This window comes from Mustela lutreola, chromosome 11 (genome assembly GCF_030435805.1).
Source record: "Mustela lutreola isolate mMusLut2 chromosome 11, mMusLut2.pri, whole genome shotgun sequence".
Taxonomy (NCBI): Eukaryota; Metazoa; Chordata; class Mammalia; order Carnivora; family Mustelidae; genus Mustela; species Mustela lutreola.
Window position 1 is genome coordinate 27147022 of NC_081300.1, and position 14764 is coordinate 27161785.

Genomic DNA, 14764 nt, shown 5'->3' on the forward strand with positions numbered 1-14764 from the left:
AGGCTCAGCAACCTGAACAGAATAAGGATCGGAGCACCAGACGTACCTAGGCTCCCTGCTTTTTATCCCACCCAGAAGGATGGGGGTGGGGGTAGGGGGTGGTGGGAGAGGCGGGGGTGGACCAAGTCCGCCTTACTTTTATTTCTTCCTGTACCAACAGATCTACTCAGGTTGTATCTTCAGCAGGTCTGACCATGGCCACACAAGAACATACACAAATCAGAAATTGGCATTTTAAAAATCCTGATTCCCTTTGTCTTGAAAAAAATCCATAGACCTGGCAACATCAAGCCTTCACTCTCATCACAAGCGATGCAGCCTCCCCCTTAGACAAGGCACACTTCTCTCTGCGCTTGGCCACACCCCAGCCTGGCCCACCGATTGCTTCCAGCCCTGCTTTGTTACCATTTGAGTCTGGAACTTCTAAAAGGGCTTCGAAACATCCTTTGCTATTTTACGATCTTTTTTGATTGCCCCCCCCCACTCCCCTCATCCCGTGGTAGGCTGTGAGTATCCTCCTTTCAGAGATGAAGAGGCTGGGATCCAGAGAGATGGCTGACAATAGGTTGTCACACAGCCTGTGAGCAGTGAAGGCAGGACTCAAATCCAGACCTTGGGACTTTTTTTCCCCACCCCATGCCTGTTACACAGACACAAAACTGTTGCTTGCCTTCTCGAAAGTACTTATTTCAAGTATATTGTAAGGATTTAGTGTTGCTGCTAGGAAATTATTAGCAGCCCACCGCCTAGTTTTATTTGATCTACACACTTCCTGGTTGAGCTAGCCAAATGACTGAAGCAGGGCTGGCAGGGCTTGGCCTTCACTCACTCACCCCCAGGACAAGCCCGTAAGGCGAGTACTATTATCCCCACTTTATGTGTGGCACTGAGAGGTCTGATGAATTCAAGACGGATCATCTTAGATGGGTTCTATCAGTTGTTAAAGTGACAACATCCTTCAACTGCAGTTGGCCAGCTGCCCCTGCCTTGAGCCACCTGTCTTCCCCACTGCCCTGGGCACTTGGTCAGGATTTGCAGGTTACCTGTGACCAGGTGAGTCCCACACCTGCCAGCAGCCTGTGGCAGTCCTACTTCTGGTGCTGACTGACTCATGCCTATGCCGACAAGATTTGGATGATGTCATTAGAGGGGGAGGTTCACATCCGCAATGTCACAAACTAAGGTACTCTGTCAAGGGCCCAAAAAGCTGATCGGAAGAATTTTAGTCATCCACTTTGGGGTGTGGGAGCCTATAAATGGATGAAAGAGAACAGGTACTACCCAGCACAGCCTAAAAGCCAAGGTTCCAACACGTTTTCCACCTCAACCCCTCCAGGGAACACCAGACTCCTAGCCGGAACAGTGACAGCGGCTTGGAGCCCATCACAACCACGCAGGATGGGGACCGCTTCGGCAAAATCTCGCAGGGCAGCAGCAGGCATACAGAGTGAGAAACCATGCCGAGCCCACCCATTGCGCCTCACTGCCCAAAGATGTGGTGAGGGTCCCTCTGGAAGGCTGTCGGCTATCAGGCATGGTGCCCGAAGGTGGCTGCTGACTTTATGGGCCAGGGGCTGCGGGCACGCACTCACAGAGGGGAAGAGTTGGTTTCTGTCACAATAACCTTCACCCCCAGTGGCAAATCTGATCTTCAAAGAAACCTCCGCACTTTCCAACTCCTCAGAGGATGGATCCCCTCCTAAAGCTCATCTCGGGGGCAGGGCCGTCTGTACTAAGGGCGTTGGCCTGCTTGCCTTCCTTCACTTCCTGTCACACTGGGCTCCTGCATCCCTTTTCATCGCTGGGTTGTAACTGACCTAGTAAGTCCCGTTTCTGCAGAATGTGTGGCACCCATTCACACCAAGACAGTAACCGCTTAAAAAGCGTGGTCCTCTCAATTCCAAACGATTAGGTATTTTTTCAATTAACAGTCATATTGAATACACATACCATAAAATTTACCCTTTTAAAGTGTAACAAGTCAGTGGTCTTTAATATATCCAGAGTGGCGTGCCATCACCACTTTGCAGTTTCAGAGTATTTTCTTCACCTACCCAAAGAGAGACTTCTTACCCATTAGCTATCACTCCCTATTTCCACTTCCACCCCCCCACTGGCTGATGGCTACTCACGTTGCCACCACCTTCCAGCTACTATGACTAAGGCTGCCATCAACAGTTGGGTCCAAAGTTTTTGTGTGTACCTAGGTTTCCATTTCTTTCGGTATCACACTTAGGATAGGAGTGGCTGAGTCGTATGGTAACAGCCAAACCGTTTTCCAAAGTGGCTGCACTACCTCCTATTCCTACCATCAACTTAAAAGGCTCCAGGATTCTCCGCTTCCTCTCCGACACATTGTCTTTTTGCTTCTCGCTATCCTAGTAGTGGTGAAGCGCTAGTTCACTGTGGCTTGGAGGTGCATTTCCCTGATGATCAATGATGTTTAACATCTTTTCATGTTACTGACCAACTGTGTATCTCCCTTACATACATCCATTCAGATCCCTTGCCCATTAATTGTTTTGCCTTTTTATTATCAACTTGGAAGAGCTCATTTATTCTAGATACAAATCCCTCATCAAAGGTTGCAAATATTCTCTCCCACTCAGTGAATTGTCTTTTCACTTTCTTGATGGTGTCCTAAGCACAAAATTTATTCTGATGAAGTCCAACTTGCCAGTTTTATTTTTTGTTATGGTTTATTGTTTTGGTGACATGTACAACAACTGCTGAGGGGGAAAAAGTGTTGAGGACATCTAAAAAGAATCAGCTTCAGATCTTATCCATGCCTACTAATAACATCTAGGAAGTCATAAGGAGCTTTTTGTTCTTTCCTATTTGAAACAAAAAAAAAATTTTAATTTTAGGGGCACCTGGGTGACTCAGTGGGTTATGCCTCTGCCTTTGGCTCAGGTCATGATCTCAGGGTACTGGGATCGAGCCCCGCATTGGGCTCTCTGCTCAGCGGGGAGCCTGCCTCCCCCTCTCTCCCTGCCTGCCTCTCTGCCTACTTGCAATTTCTCTATCAAATAAGTAAATTAAAAAATCCTAAAAAATTTTTTTAAATTTTATTATGAAATATTTAAGATATATAAAAAAGTACAAAGAACAACATACATCTGTGTCCCCACTACCCAACTTAAGAAGTTTCACCCATAAAGTTGAAGTCCCTGTGACCCCTCCCACTCTACCTCCTCCTCTGGAGGCAACCATTACCCTGATCTTGGTGTTTATTATTCTCACGAACTTCTTTATAGTCTTACTACACATGTGTATGTGACCTTTATCAATATGTAGTGTTTTGTTCTTTTAAGCTTCGTATCAATTTTATCACGTAACACATAATCTGAAGCTTTCTTTTTCTACACTGAGATTGATCTATGTTGATAAAACTGCTGTAAGTATATGAATACAGATCTAGTTCATTAAATTCCACAGTGGCTAAACACAGTATAAATACACTAACCATCCTATAAACATCCATGTTGAAACAGACAAAAACTGGAGAAAATGACACCAAATATTTCTGAGCACATAAACTGCTTCTCTAGAACCACGGCTTTCCATATCTTGTTAACGGCAACCCATACTTGAAAAAACGTGCTTGTATCTTGACCCTCTGCACACACACACATATCTGTGTGTGGTGTGTATCAGCATATAACAAAAGTTTCATGTAGCAATACTGTTTTCTGCTCTGTTGTTCTATTCCCTTAAATAGATAAATAAAAGATGGTTTACAGACACTTGAACTGAGTTCATGACTTCCCCATATAGGCTACCCCTAAAGTTTAAAACCTACTCAAGGGTATTATTATCCCAAGGTGTGGAATTTGTGAGTCATGAGACGCCTTAGTTAGCTCAGGACACCAGAGCAAAATATTAAAGAGTGGGTGGCTCTTAAACAACAGAGATTGTTTTCTCACAGTTCTGGAGGCTGGACATCCAAGACCAGGGTGCCAGCATGGCTGGATTCAGGTAAGAGCCCTCTTCCTGGCATACAGACAGCCTCCTTCTTACTCTGTCCTCACAGGCGAAGCTCAGGTCTCCTCCTCTTCTTAGAAGAGCACTCATCCAGGTGCCTGTGTGGCTCACCTGGTTAAGCGGCTGCCTTCAGCTCAGGTCATGATCCTGGAGTCCTGGAATCAAGTCCCACATTGGGCTCTCTGCTTAGCAGAGAGTCTGCTTCTCCCTCTGACCCTCCCCTTCACGTGTGCTTGCTCGCTCGCTCTTTCTCTCTCTCTCTCAAATAAATACACAATAAAATCTTTAAAGAACACTAATCCTATCACGGGGACTCCCATGTTATCTAAACATAATTACTGCCCAAGGGCCCCACCTCCAAATATCATCAGACTGGGGAGTAAGGCTTCTGCATATAAACTGGGGGTAGGGTTGGGGGGGAGAGCACATTCAGCCCATATATGAGGCATACACATATTCAGCTTTACTAGACAATTTCACTGTTTTCCAAAGTAGTTGTAGCAAATTATCCTCACACAAAAAGACAAGCAAGTTGCCACTGTTCTGCGTCCTGGTTGGATTTAAATGTATTCCTGATCCTGCGTGTGTGAAATGGCATCCTGTAAAGTTAAGTATGTGTTTCCATAATTAGTAGTGAGCCCCACCAAGCATCTTTCCTATGTTTACTGGCCATCTGTAGTTTCCTGTTCCACAAACTATGAGACAGGGAATCTATCTATGGAAAAAGTTTCCACAGTCACTCCAGAGCCTGCAGGGACGCATACTCAAGCGCCTGATGTTTAAATCTTTGACCACTTACCTAAGAGAGAAGGGAACCAATCAAACATTACTTTCTCAGGAAGACTTCCAATTCTTCTCAGGCCAGAGCAAAGCAGAATCAGCAGCAAAAAGAATGAAGGAAAACCAGGTGGAGAAAAGAGGTTTTGTTTTTCTTAAAGCTAAGAAGTCCTAATTTGGACCACAGAAAAAAATCTGTTCTTGCAAAGTCTAGCCATGCAAATCTGGAAAAGTTGTTATTCTTCTGTTCTCAGTCTTCCAATCTGCAAAATTAGGATAACAATCTGTACCACTTCTTACTCCCATGTGGAAATTTTGAAATAAACATTCTTTCAAAACTTTGAAAATAAAGAGATTGTCGAAATTCAAGGTTCTCTGTTAATCATCCAATGCCTTCCAAAAGCCTAAGTAAGAGGACAGAACTGTAGCCCTTTGAACAGCTTTCCTGGAGTGAGTCGCTCTCCTGAATTCTTGCCTGAAAAAGCCCGACGGCTTTGCAGAACAACAAATGACCCGCTAAAAGAACACAGCCCTACCTTTCAGTGTCAAGAAAGAGATCTAAGAAATTCTTCATTTTACAAGTACAGAAATTTACTCCCTTAGGTGGTCAAATGGTCTTTCTAGGGTCTCCTAGTCTCTGGTTCCAGCTTTGTATACACTAGCCACCACACCCTCCCCTCTGGTCTAAAGATCCCTGGTGCTCCAGGTCCATCCAAGGTCCATGCTTACATGAGACTTGCTTGCTTCAGACCCCATCACAGGTGTGAGGGCTCAAAAGCTAGCAGTACTTCACCCTTCCGCTCTTAGGATGGAGTCATCACGGAAAGGAAACAGAAATGACTCCTCTCAGGTGTCATTTACCAAAGCACGAAGGAAAAAGCTGGTATCATATAGATTTTTCACTAAAGAATAAGAAGCTAGATGGATATAATTTACAAGCAAAGAGTATTCCCAACCAGCAGGCCAGATTCTCTGAGGTCACATGGGTTTCTGCTGCCACACCTCTCTTCTGAGGTCTGACTTCACTGTCAGCACTCACGCTGACCCTTCACTCACCCATCCCACCAAATGGGATCGCAAGGCTAGGCTGAAACAGAGAAACAGTGACTCCTCATCATACAAAAGGATCCCTGCCTAAAGCCACCTCCATCTACAAGGCCTGCACCTGTGCAGAGATGTGCCATGGCAGCCCTGGAACCGCACACTCGTCCTCTGCATCTTTGTCCAAGCTCACTGTTCCTTCTGGTATTTTCTACTGCTTTCTTCTGCTCCAAGCAGATTCTCCCAGCCAAAGCTCTACTGTAGCCCAGGAACTTCCCAGACTCTGTGACTCGGTGCTCTCAAACATGGAGTCAAGGAAGTAAGGAAATCATACCTACCAATGACCTAGGAAGACCACTCTTCCTAGATGAGTAATAGAGTTAAAACAACAAAACTTAGGGGCACCTGGGTGGCTCAGTCAGTGAAGCGTCTGCCTTCTGCTCAGGTCATGATCCCAGGATCCTCGGATCGAGTCTCGCATCGGACTCCCTGCCGAGAGCCCGCTTCTCCCCCTGCCACTCCCCACACTTGTGCACACTCTCTCTGTGTTAAATAAATAAAATCTTTAAACACAAACACACACACACACACACACACACACACACACACAACCAAACCTAAAGAGATTCACTGTATACTTCAGCTGCAAAACTGGAGCCAAAGAGCTATTTATATATTTGGTCAAGATTTATCTATAATTTTTCTCAGGAGTAAAGTTATAAATAGCTGTCATCTACTGTGAAAAACACACCAATAAGGAAAGGCGAGGCCAAAAGCCAGCCAAGCATACAAGCACAGGAGGAGGAAGGTAGAATGAGATTAAGAACTAGACACAAATTATTTTACTTACTCATTCTACAAAAGCAGCGGCCAAGGGCACAAGGGATCAAAAGCAAGGTCTGGAATCCCGAGAAGAGTCTCTCACAGGCACTAATATTTCAAGGTTTCGGATACAAGGTAGTACACTGCTAGTCCTAGAACAGCATTCAGAACTGTTCCAGAATGCTGAAAACATTTCCCAACTGTTAACGGTGTACTTCCTCATTAACAGACCCCTTTACACTGCAAGTAGAACTAAGAATTCCTGAGGAACATGGAGAGATCCAGGAGTGGTATTTTAGTAAAGATAGCCTCATTCTCCCCAGTTCCTTGTTCCCTTTTACATGAAGGTAAGTGAAAAAAGTTATGAGGTATTAATATGGTAGTTCCTATAATTTTTATAGCCAAATAAAACCCCTGAAAATAGAACCAAATTAAAGGAGAAGTTCTTCAGACTGCTTTGAAATCCTCTATATTTGATTCAATGTTCAACCACGTGCAAAGTGCATGCAGTTGGGCATCTGGTGCTGGGTCCTGGGAAGTAACTGTCCGCTGAGTTTTCTGCCCAGGAGCAAAGGCACCTAGCACTAGGAAGCTCTGGGCTCTCTCTGAAACCTCACTGGTGCTAGCTGGGAAGGGAGGCAGGGCTACAGGAAAGCCAGTGCAGAGCTACTTTTACCCGGATCTAACACACCAACGGCCACATGCAAAACATCTTGGGAGGAGGATACAGCTGTTGCTTGGAAAAAGTCGGCATACCAGTAAGATCTGTTAACAAAATATAATCGACTTTCACATCCAAAAGCTAACTGAGAAGCTGCTCCAGGCACCATCTAATTAACTGAAGCAGATACCAAAAAAAATCCTCAGAAATTATCATTGTTTAAATACACTCTATTTTATTTTGTCTTAAAATAGTTTAACCTTTATGCTACAGACTTGTTTCAAAAAACAGAAAATCTTATCTTGCACCAAAAAATATATATATAACACTCTGTTTTATTTTTTTTTTCTCCAAAGACCATTAAATACTAAATGGAAACAAAAACTAAATAATGAATGTAAAGAAGAACCAAATTTTGTTTTAAAAACTAGAGTTGCACATTTTAAAACATTAATTCTAAGCAATGATTTGTCGTCACTGCATCAAGTCCACGCTCACACTCCAGCAACAGCAGACCTGTTAACCACCAAGTGCATTGGTTCCTAGCCATACAATGGCTAACATTTCATTTTCATGGTAAGAGGAGCAAAAGGCTTCATAGGACCTTTGTACTCTCTAAAAAACAAAACAAAACAACAACAAAAATATTTCCTAGTTATCCAGTGATTTTTTCTTTTAAGATCACTACCCTTTAAAATTTGTTAAAAGAAGTATGTAGTGTTTTAAATAAAATGAAAAATACAACAGCATTGGACTAAAATACGTGATTATTTTAAACAAACAGTGCACAATCTGAGGAAGTTTGGTTAGGGCGCAATCATTTTTATATATACATGGAAGTCACATCATACACATACTGGAAAACAGAAATTAGGGGCTCCTTGTATTAAAAAAAAAAAAAGCTTAAACTAAAAGACAAAGTTGTGTCCCAGCTCTTTCAAAAACCTTGTGACACAGTATAAAAAGCAGGCAACAAACTCATTTTTAAGTTACCTATGGTGCTAATCTGCTAAAAGTAACAGTGAACAACTGACTAACTTAGCAAATCAGACGGTTCATATTCACAATTGAGAATAATAAAAGCAGGGTTTATGCAATGCTCAATTTTAACGACTAACCGGAGTCCATTCAGTCTGGCCCCTTCCAACAGAATGAAAGAATAGCTGCTAGTGAGCAGCACGTACGTGTTCTAGGGCAGCCACGTTGACGCGATAGCCAGTTCCTGCTCTGGGGTTTCAAACTGGAGGGCAGGGAGGGACTAAACTGAATTCGTGCCACAATCAAATCTGTGACCCCAAGTACACCACTTTAGCAGAGAGATTGTGAGCAATGTTCTGTGAAGCATAAAGAAGTGTTTATGCTACCAAATGCAACACTTCGATTAGTAACAATCCCTTTAAAAAAAATTTCAAATGTCACAGGAGTTGTTTCCCGCAGAATTTTATCAGTAAAATCCCTTGCCAGAAACCACACCCCAACTCTTCTGGGTCTGGCAATGAAAGAAGAGTTGAAACAGAGTCTCTCTATAGTTAGTAGGTGGAAAAATCCCAACCCTGTAGGGGAACACAGCTGACTGTCTCTGCCATCCCTTCCCCTCCCCCTTTCGCATACTGATTTCTAAATCCCTGTTCTGGTGCATCAAGTCAGGTAGTCAGGATGCTGGAACGGGGGGCAGGTGCGGGAAAAGTGCAACCTGGTATAAAAGTGAAAGGCCACAGAAGAGCCTGGTTATGACTCTGCTCTCTGCCCCCGATCCACAGTGCACACAGCACACCAGAAGAATTCTCTTTAGCGGATGACTATTAGGGGCTAAAGAAAGTATGTCATGGGAAATCACCTGCTGTGTAGAACTGGACAAAACACACTATTAACATAAGAATAGGTAATGTGAAAACATTCTTTAAAATGGGGCTCTGCCCTCATGCTGGGGAAAAAATAAGCTGTAAAAACTTCAAGTCATATAATCCGCTCTATTCTTTTCCCAATGATTTTCCTGGAAAACACAGACCAGAAATTGTACATTTCTGCTTTGTCTAGCATTTTAATTCAAGTCAAAAACAATGTGTAACAGCAAAATTCAATAAATTAATCCTAAAGTAAAATATGAAGGTCCAAGGATACACCAGTAGTGACTCTGCAGAAGGTCCTATTTCGCTCTGGCCTCTGGATCTTTGGTTTTTGTCTAGAATTGTGGCCACGTGAGACTTGATATATGAGGTGCTAAAAGTGGAGGTTCATAATCTTTTAAAAGCCTGATCTATTAAAAGTAGATTGACGGGAAAATAAAAAGTTGATGAATAACAGAGGCCAGATCCAATGAGATGTTATCAGAGAAGATCAAAGAACACGTTTCCATCCACTGCCATGGAAAAGGTACATGGACGAACTAAAGCAGCAGCAGAAGGATAAAGGACTCAATGAGTCTTTAAAAGAAGAAGAAAAAGAGGAAGAAGAGAGGAGGAAGAGGAGGAAGCCAGGCAGACTCTGACACACGCGCACAGGGGGGTCCCCATTTGTCTTGGCGGCCCCACCACAGCTACTCTGCCTTATGCAGGACAGACATCGGGACATGTGTGTCCACTGAATGAAATCTGAAATGGTAGTTCTCATGCTCTTATAAGGAAGGGCCCCCAAGACATTTGTGGAGGGAAGCAAAGGGCTACAGCAATGTTATATGGCAAATATGGAAACAAGCAAACAAAAACCAAAAACCACGGAAAAACAAAAGATGAGGTCTTCTTAGCCAATAGTACTTCACTCCTCCCTGTGCACAGTACATAGTGTTCTAACTAGGTATTGCTTGTAAAAGAATTCACTAGTAACTACAACATGTTATAGGAAAAAAGGTAGTAACTAATGCCACAGAACTCCAACACTGGCATTTCCTAAATTCCCTGAAGCTCCTACTACCCTTTGCTTAGTTAGAGACTGTAAAACCTACAGTGTCATTTATGTGCTTTGCATCTGGTTTTTTATGGTGCATTTTGATTTTTCCACTTTTAGATGGTAGAGGAGAAAAACACCCAAATACAGTATCAGGTCTATTTCAGCTCGAGTGTTAAACAATTGTTGTACCTCCTGTCTGGAGAGACCAGCTGTGAAAGAAGGCACAGTCTTCTCAGACTTGTAAGTGCCCACAGTCTTAGAGGTGAACACAACTTTTCATATTCTACCTAAGTAGTAGGTTTCTGTGTTCTCCCATTATTTGAACAAAAAGTTGATGGAGAGAGACTTTCCTACTGATCTCTCAATACTCTCCTCACATGCCCAGAAAACCTCATGGTGGGTATCTATCTGAAATGCCTCTGCCCCAAAAGCAGACATTTTCCAAAGAGTTATGAATTATTGCAACAAGGAGACCAACTAAGTCACCTTAGCAGTATTTATAAACACAAAGGGCCATATCAATTATTTGTGTTGTGGGAAGTCAGCCAGGAGCAAAGTCAGGAAAGAAGGTAGAAGACTTAAGCTAAAAGAAAAGTAATACTTCTGTCTTCTATTTTTAAGGACAGGTTTTCAAATGCACATGCCCTACTAGGTGCCAAGAAGGACCTGACTAAATATGTGCAAATGCCCTAAGGTAGGAGTGCCAATGGGTGGGCTGACAGTGGTCAAGTCTAGATATTAATTTTATTACACAGAAAAATAAATACAAGATTCAAAACTGAAATCCATTTCACTTAGTAATTAAAATATTATTCTAGGAGGAAGAGTTTCCTAAGATCAAAAGTCACCAAGTAAAATGAAGCTGTCTAATAAATTCATCATTCTCATATTCCTACTGAGGGAAAGAAGAAATTCTTTTCTCTGTGCTAAGTTATTTTCCTAAGTGACTTCTTTTTTAAAAAAAAAAAAAAAAAAAGGTGGGGGGGGGGGCAATTTTCCATGAGTTTCGATTATACAAATGCCACGAACAGCTTCTGAGGCTGAAGCTATGACAATGAACTTCCATGTCACAAAGAGGAGGAGGAAGAAGTAGAAGGGAACAGTGCAGAGGAAACACAGTGACATTGTATTACAGTAGGTATTTACGTCTGCTATCCTCATCCAAGGTAAGATCAACAACTTCCGCAGGTGAAGCCCAAGTCTGCTGGGGAGTCACAGCAGTCCATGACTGTGTTTGCCGGGTGCTGACATACTGCGTGCCAGAACCGTGCTTCCATGAGGAGACACTCTGAATCACACCTCCTCGAGGATGAACACACCTGCAATTGAGATGAAAAGCGTAAGCATGGTTAATCCCACCACAGGAAAAATAAGGCAATATAGCTCTAGCAGCACCAATCGAAACTTTCACAAACATAAGCCTACTGCATGAGTTCATGAAACTCACAGCCAATATCCCTCCCTTCTTCCCTCTAGTGTCTCCCTCCTCTCTCAATTTAGCCTAAAAACAGACAAGAGTCTTATCTCAGAAACTCCTGAGTTATGTCTAGATTTGTTACTGAAATGGACAGATAACATAATGTTTCTCTCAACACAATTAAACTTCTGGGGTCTTCAGAACAGGGCAGAATATAAATCCAGTGCAAAATTAAGATACCTAAACAACCTTATCTAACCAAATGAAAACAGTAGGAAATACAGGTACAAGCTATTCTCCCAAATACGTTCTGTGCCATACTGGGAATAATACCTTCCAAGACAGTAGCAGTAATACCCTTCTACAGACTGGATTTCTTGAAGTCTGTAAGTACTAGGTCATGCATAAAGGATCAATTTCCCTTATCCTGAAGGTCACAACAGAACACCTGACTCATGCATCTGAACTGCCTATGTGTTTTAGTTGAGGGAAAGTAACAAGGCTGAAGTGCTCAGTTAAGGTCTTCTAAAAGTATTTTATCAGAGGCACAGAACTGCCTTGGTGATAAATCTCACCAAGAGTTCAACGGAAGGAAACTGCTTCTGAAACACTGACATAATGAATTCCACATTCCAATCAAATGATAGAACTGTGAGCCTCCCCGATGAATCACTGAGTGATTCTGGATTCGGATGAGAGGAGGGTAGGCCGCTCAAGCTTTCGTTGCTACTTTTATCCTCATTCCTAAATTTCTGACCAGATCCTATGTAATATATGTGAAAGTAGCAGCTGGCAGGATTCTAGTCACATAAACTATTATAGTGGGTCCCGAGTAGCTGCTCTAACAGGCTGTGTACAATAAGTGGTGCTGGATCACTGGAGAATTCCAGCTTTGACCCACTGTTACCTACACTACCAGAAGCAAAAGAACATTAGGGTAACAATGGACAAGATTTAGTTGCAAAACTGCTGAAGGACTCTTATGATCCTGCAAAGACTCCTTGCTCCTACAAAGGCAGCCTGAAAATTACTCCCTTACCAAGAGAGGTGCCAAAAAAACAGATCCCCCACGGCCAGAGCAAGGGGCAGAACGCAGATTTGTTACCATACCAGAAGCCCATTATCTTTACAGAATGGGCTAAGTAGCTATTAACCCAGAAGCTACTATGTTTTCAAAGATTAGTGAGTGAAAAGCACTAAAATGTGAGACATAAAGTCCAAAGGCTAATCCAGATCTGTCCAATCCATTAAGTATACTCAGATGAAATGATCTTATAATCACAGAAAATGTCAGCAAAAGGAGTCCATTCAGCATTTACAGAAATGGTTCTGATGACTGATGGCACTAGCATACTGAGTTTCTTAAGCAGTCTCACCTCATTAAACAATCCCAACAAATGTCAAAGTTACAATCCACACTCAACCGAAAGGGAAACTGACGATTATAGTGATTACATGATTTGCCCGGAGTCACAATGCTTGAAGGTTGTGGGCCACGGAGCTTCAAGCCAGGTCTGATCCTGAGTCCTGGCTTTTCACATCAGGTTGTTGCTTTACAAATGTGTGTATTAAATTAGGTAAGGCAAAACACAGTGAGTACAAAGCAAAGTGCAAAAATAGGCCCAGATTAACAATTTAAAAATACAAAGTTCTTCAAAAATTCAAAAGCTCATCTGTATAAGTACTAATTAAAGGAGGCTAGAACTTAGCAGAATTCAGAGAATGAATGGCTACAGAGAGAATCAGTGTAATCTTTGGCAGAATTCCCAGAAATATCTCCAAAATAAAAGAGTTATTTAGTCCCAACTGTTACTCTGCACTGCTCCCTAAGTAATGGTACAAGGGAGTGGCTTAAAAAGGATCTGATCCAGGGGCTCCTGGGTGGCTCAGTCAGTTAAGCGTCTGACTCTTGGTTTCAGCTCAGGTCATGATCTCAGGGTTGTGAAACTGAGCCCAGGGTCGGGCTCCCATTTTAGAGAACAGTCTGCTTGAGAGTTTCTCTCTCCCTCTGCCTTTCCCACCCCATGCTTACTTTTGCTCTCTTGAGTGCGTTCTCTCACTAAAATAAATAAATGAATCCTTAAAAAATAAAATAAAAGGGACTGGATCCATAATGTTCATTTTACTGAAGAGAAAACCAAAGCCAAAAGACAACTGCCCAGGGTCTTAAGCAAGTTAAGCACCGGACCCCAAAAATAGTCTCCATCAGAGAGTTCATTTTCCACTAAGTATGCCTTCCTCAGACAGCACCTAACGCAGTATACTCCATCTGACTGTAAGGAGCAGGGCCCCTGGGAATCATTCAATAAACAGCAAAGCAGATTCTAGAATACACTCAAGAATAGGAGAGTGAGAGGTATAAAGACAATATTATATACCACTGCGGAATGATGGACACAGAGAAGAGAATAAGGAGGTGAGGCACTTCTTCAACTATCTGAATTAGCTGGCTGCTGTAGTTATGTTACAAATGATTCCAGTTACTGGAAACCAACTCGGACTACTTTATTTATTAATTTTTTATTTTTGTATTTATTTGACAAAGAAAGAGAGATCACAAGTAGGTGGAGAGGCAGGCAGAGGGAGAGGGGGAAGCAGTCTCCCTGCTGAGCAGAGAGCCCGATTCGGGGCTCAATCCCAGGACCCTGAGATCATGACCTGAGCAGAAGGCAGAGGCTTTAACCCATTGAGCCACCCAGGCACTCCAACTCAGACTACTTTAAGCAAAAAAGCAAATTTGATGGAAAGACACTTGAGCACCTCAAAGAACCTAAGGATGATAGAATAACTAGTCTCATTCATTTGACTCAAGCCTCAACCCTCTCAGTCTGTTTCTCTCATTTCAAAATTTTAGATTCTCTGGATTGTATGATGATCCCATCTTCTGTCAAAAGCTTTCTGGGCTCCTATTTAACTGCAATGGAAGGTCAATTCCCAAAGAATGGAGAATCACCATGGGAGAAGGTGGCTACTCCACCATGTGCAGAGATCTTGAGAACAACCTACCAACCATTAATCAGTTTATGGAGGGAAGTTTTAGATGATCATTACTACACCACAAGTATAGCTTTGGTTACCAAATGGTATAAACTGCCTTTTAAATGTTCAAGCAACTGCTGGGCTATCTGTCAGGAATATTAAAGAGTAGTACTCTAAGACAACTTCTAAGGTTAGTG

The 14764-nt window shown here is 42.6% G+C and overlaps 1 protein-coding gene across 4 annotated transcripts in view; it reads right to left on the reverse strand.

Annotated features, from left to right (window-relative positions):
- Window positions 1–7500: 7500 nt before the first annotated feature.
- Window positions 7501–14764, reverse strand: part of ARK2N (arkadia (RNF111) N-terminal like PKA signaling regulator 2N) — a 94125-nt gene continuing 86861 nt past the window's right edge. For all 4 annotated transcript variants that reach the window (XM_059138834.1, XM_059138835.1, XM_059138833.1 and 1 more), the window contains one exon: window positions 7501–11490. In XM_059138834.1, coding sequence (XP_058994817.1) covers window positions 11301–11490 — 190 coding nt within the window. In that variant the 3' untranslated portion in view covers window positions 7501–11300. The remainder of the gene's footprint in view (window positions 11491–14764) is intronic.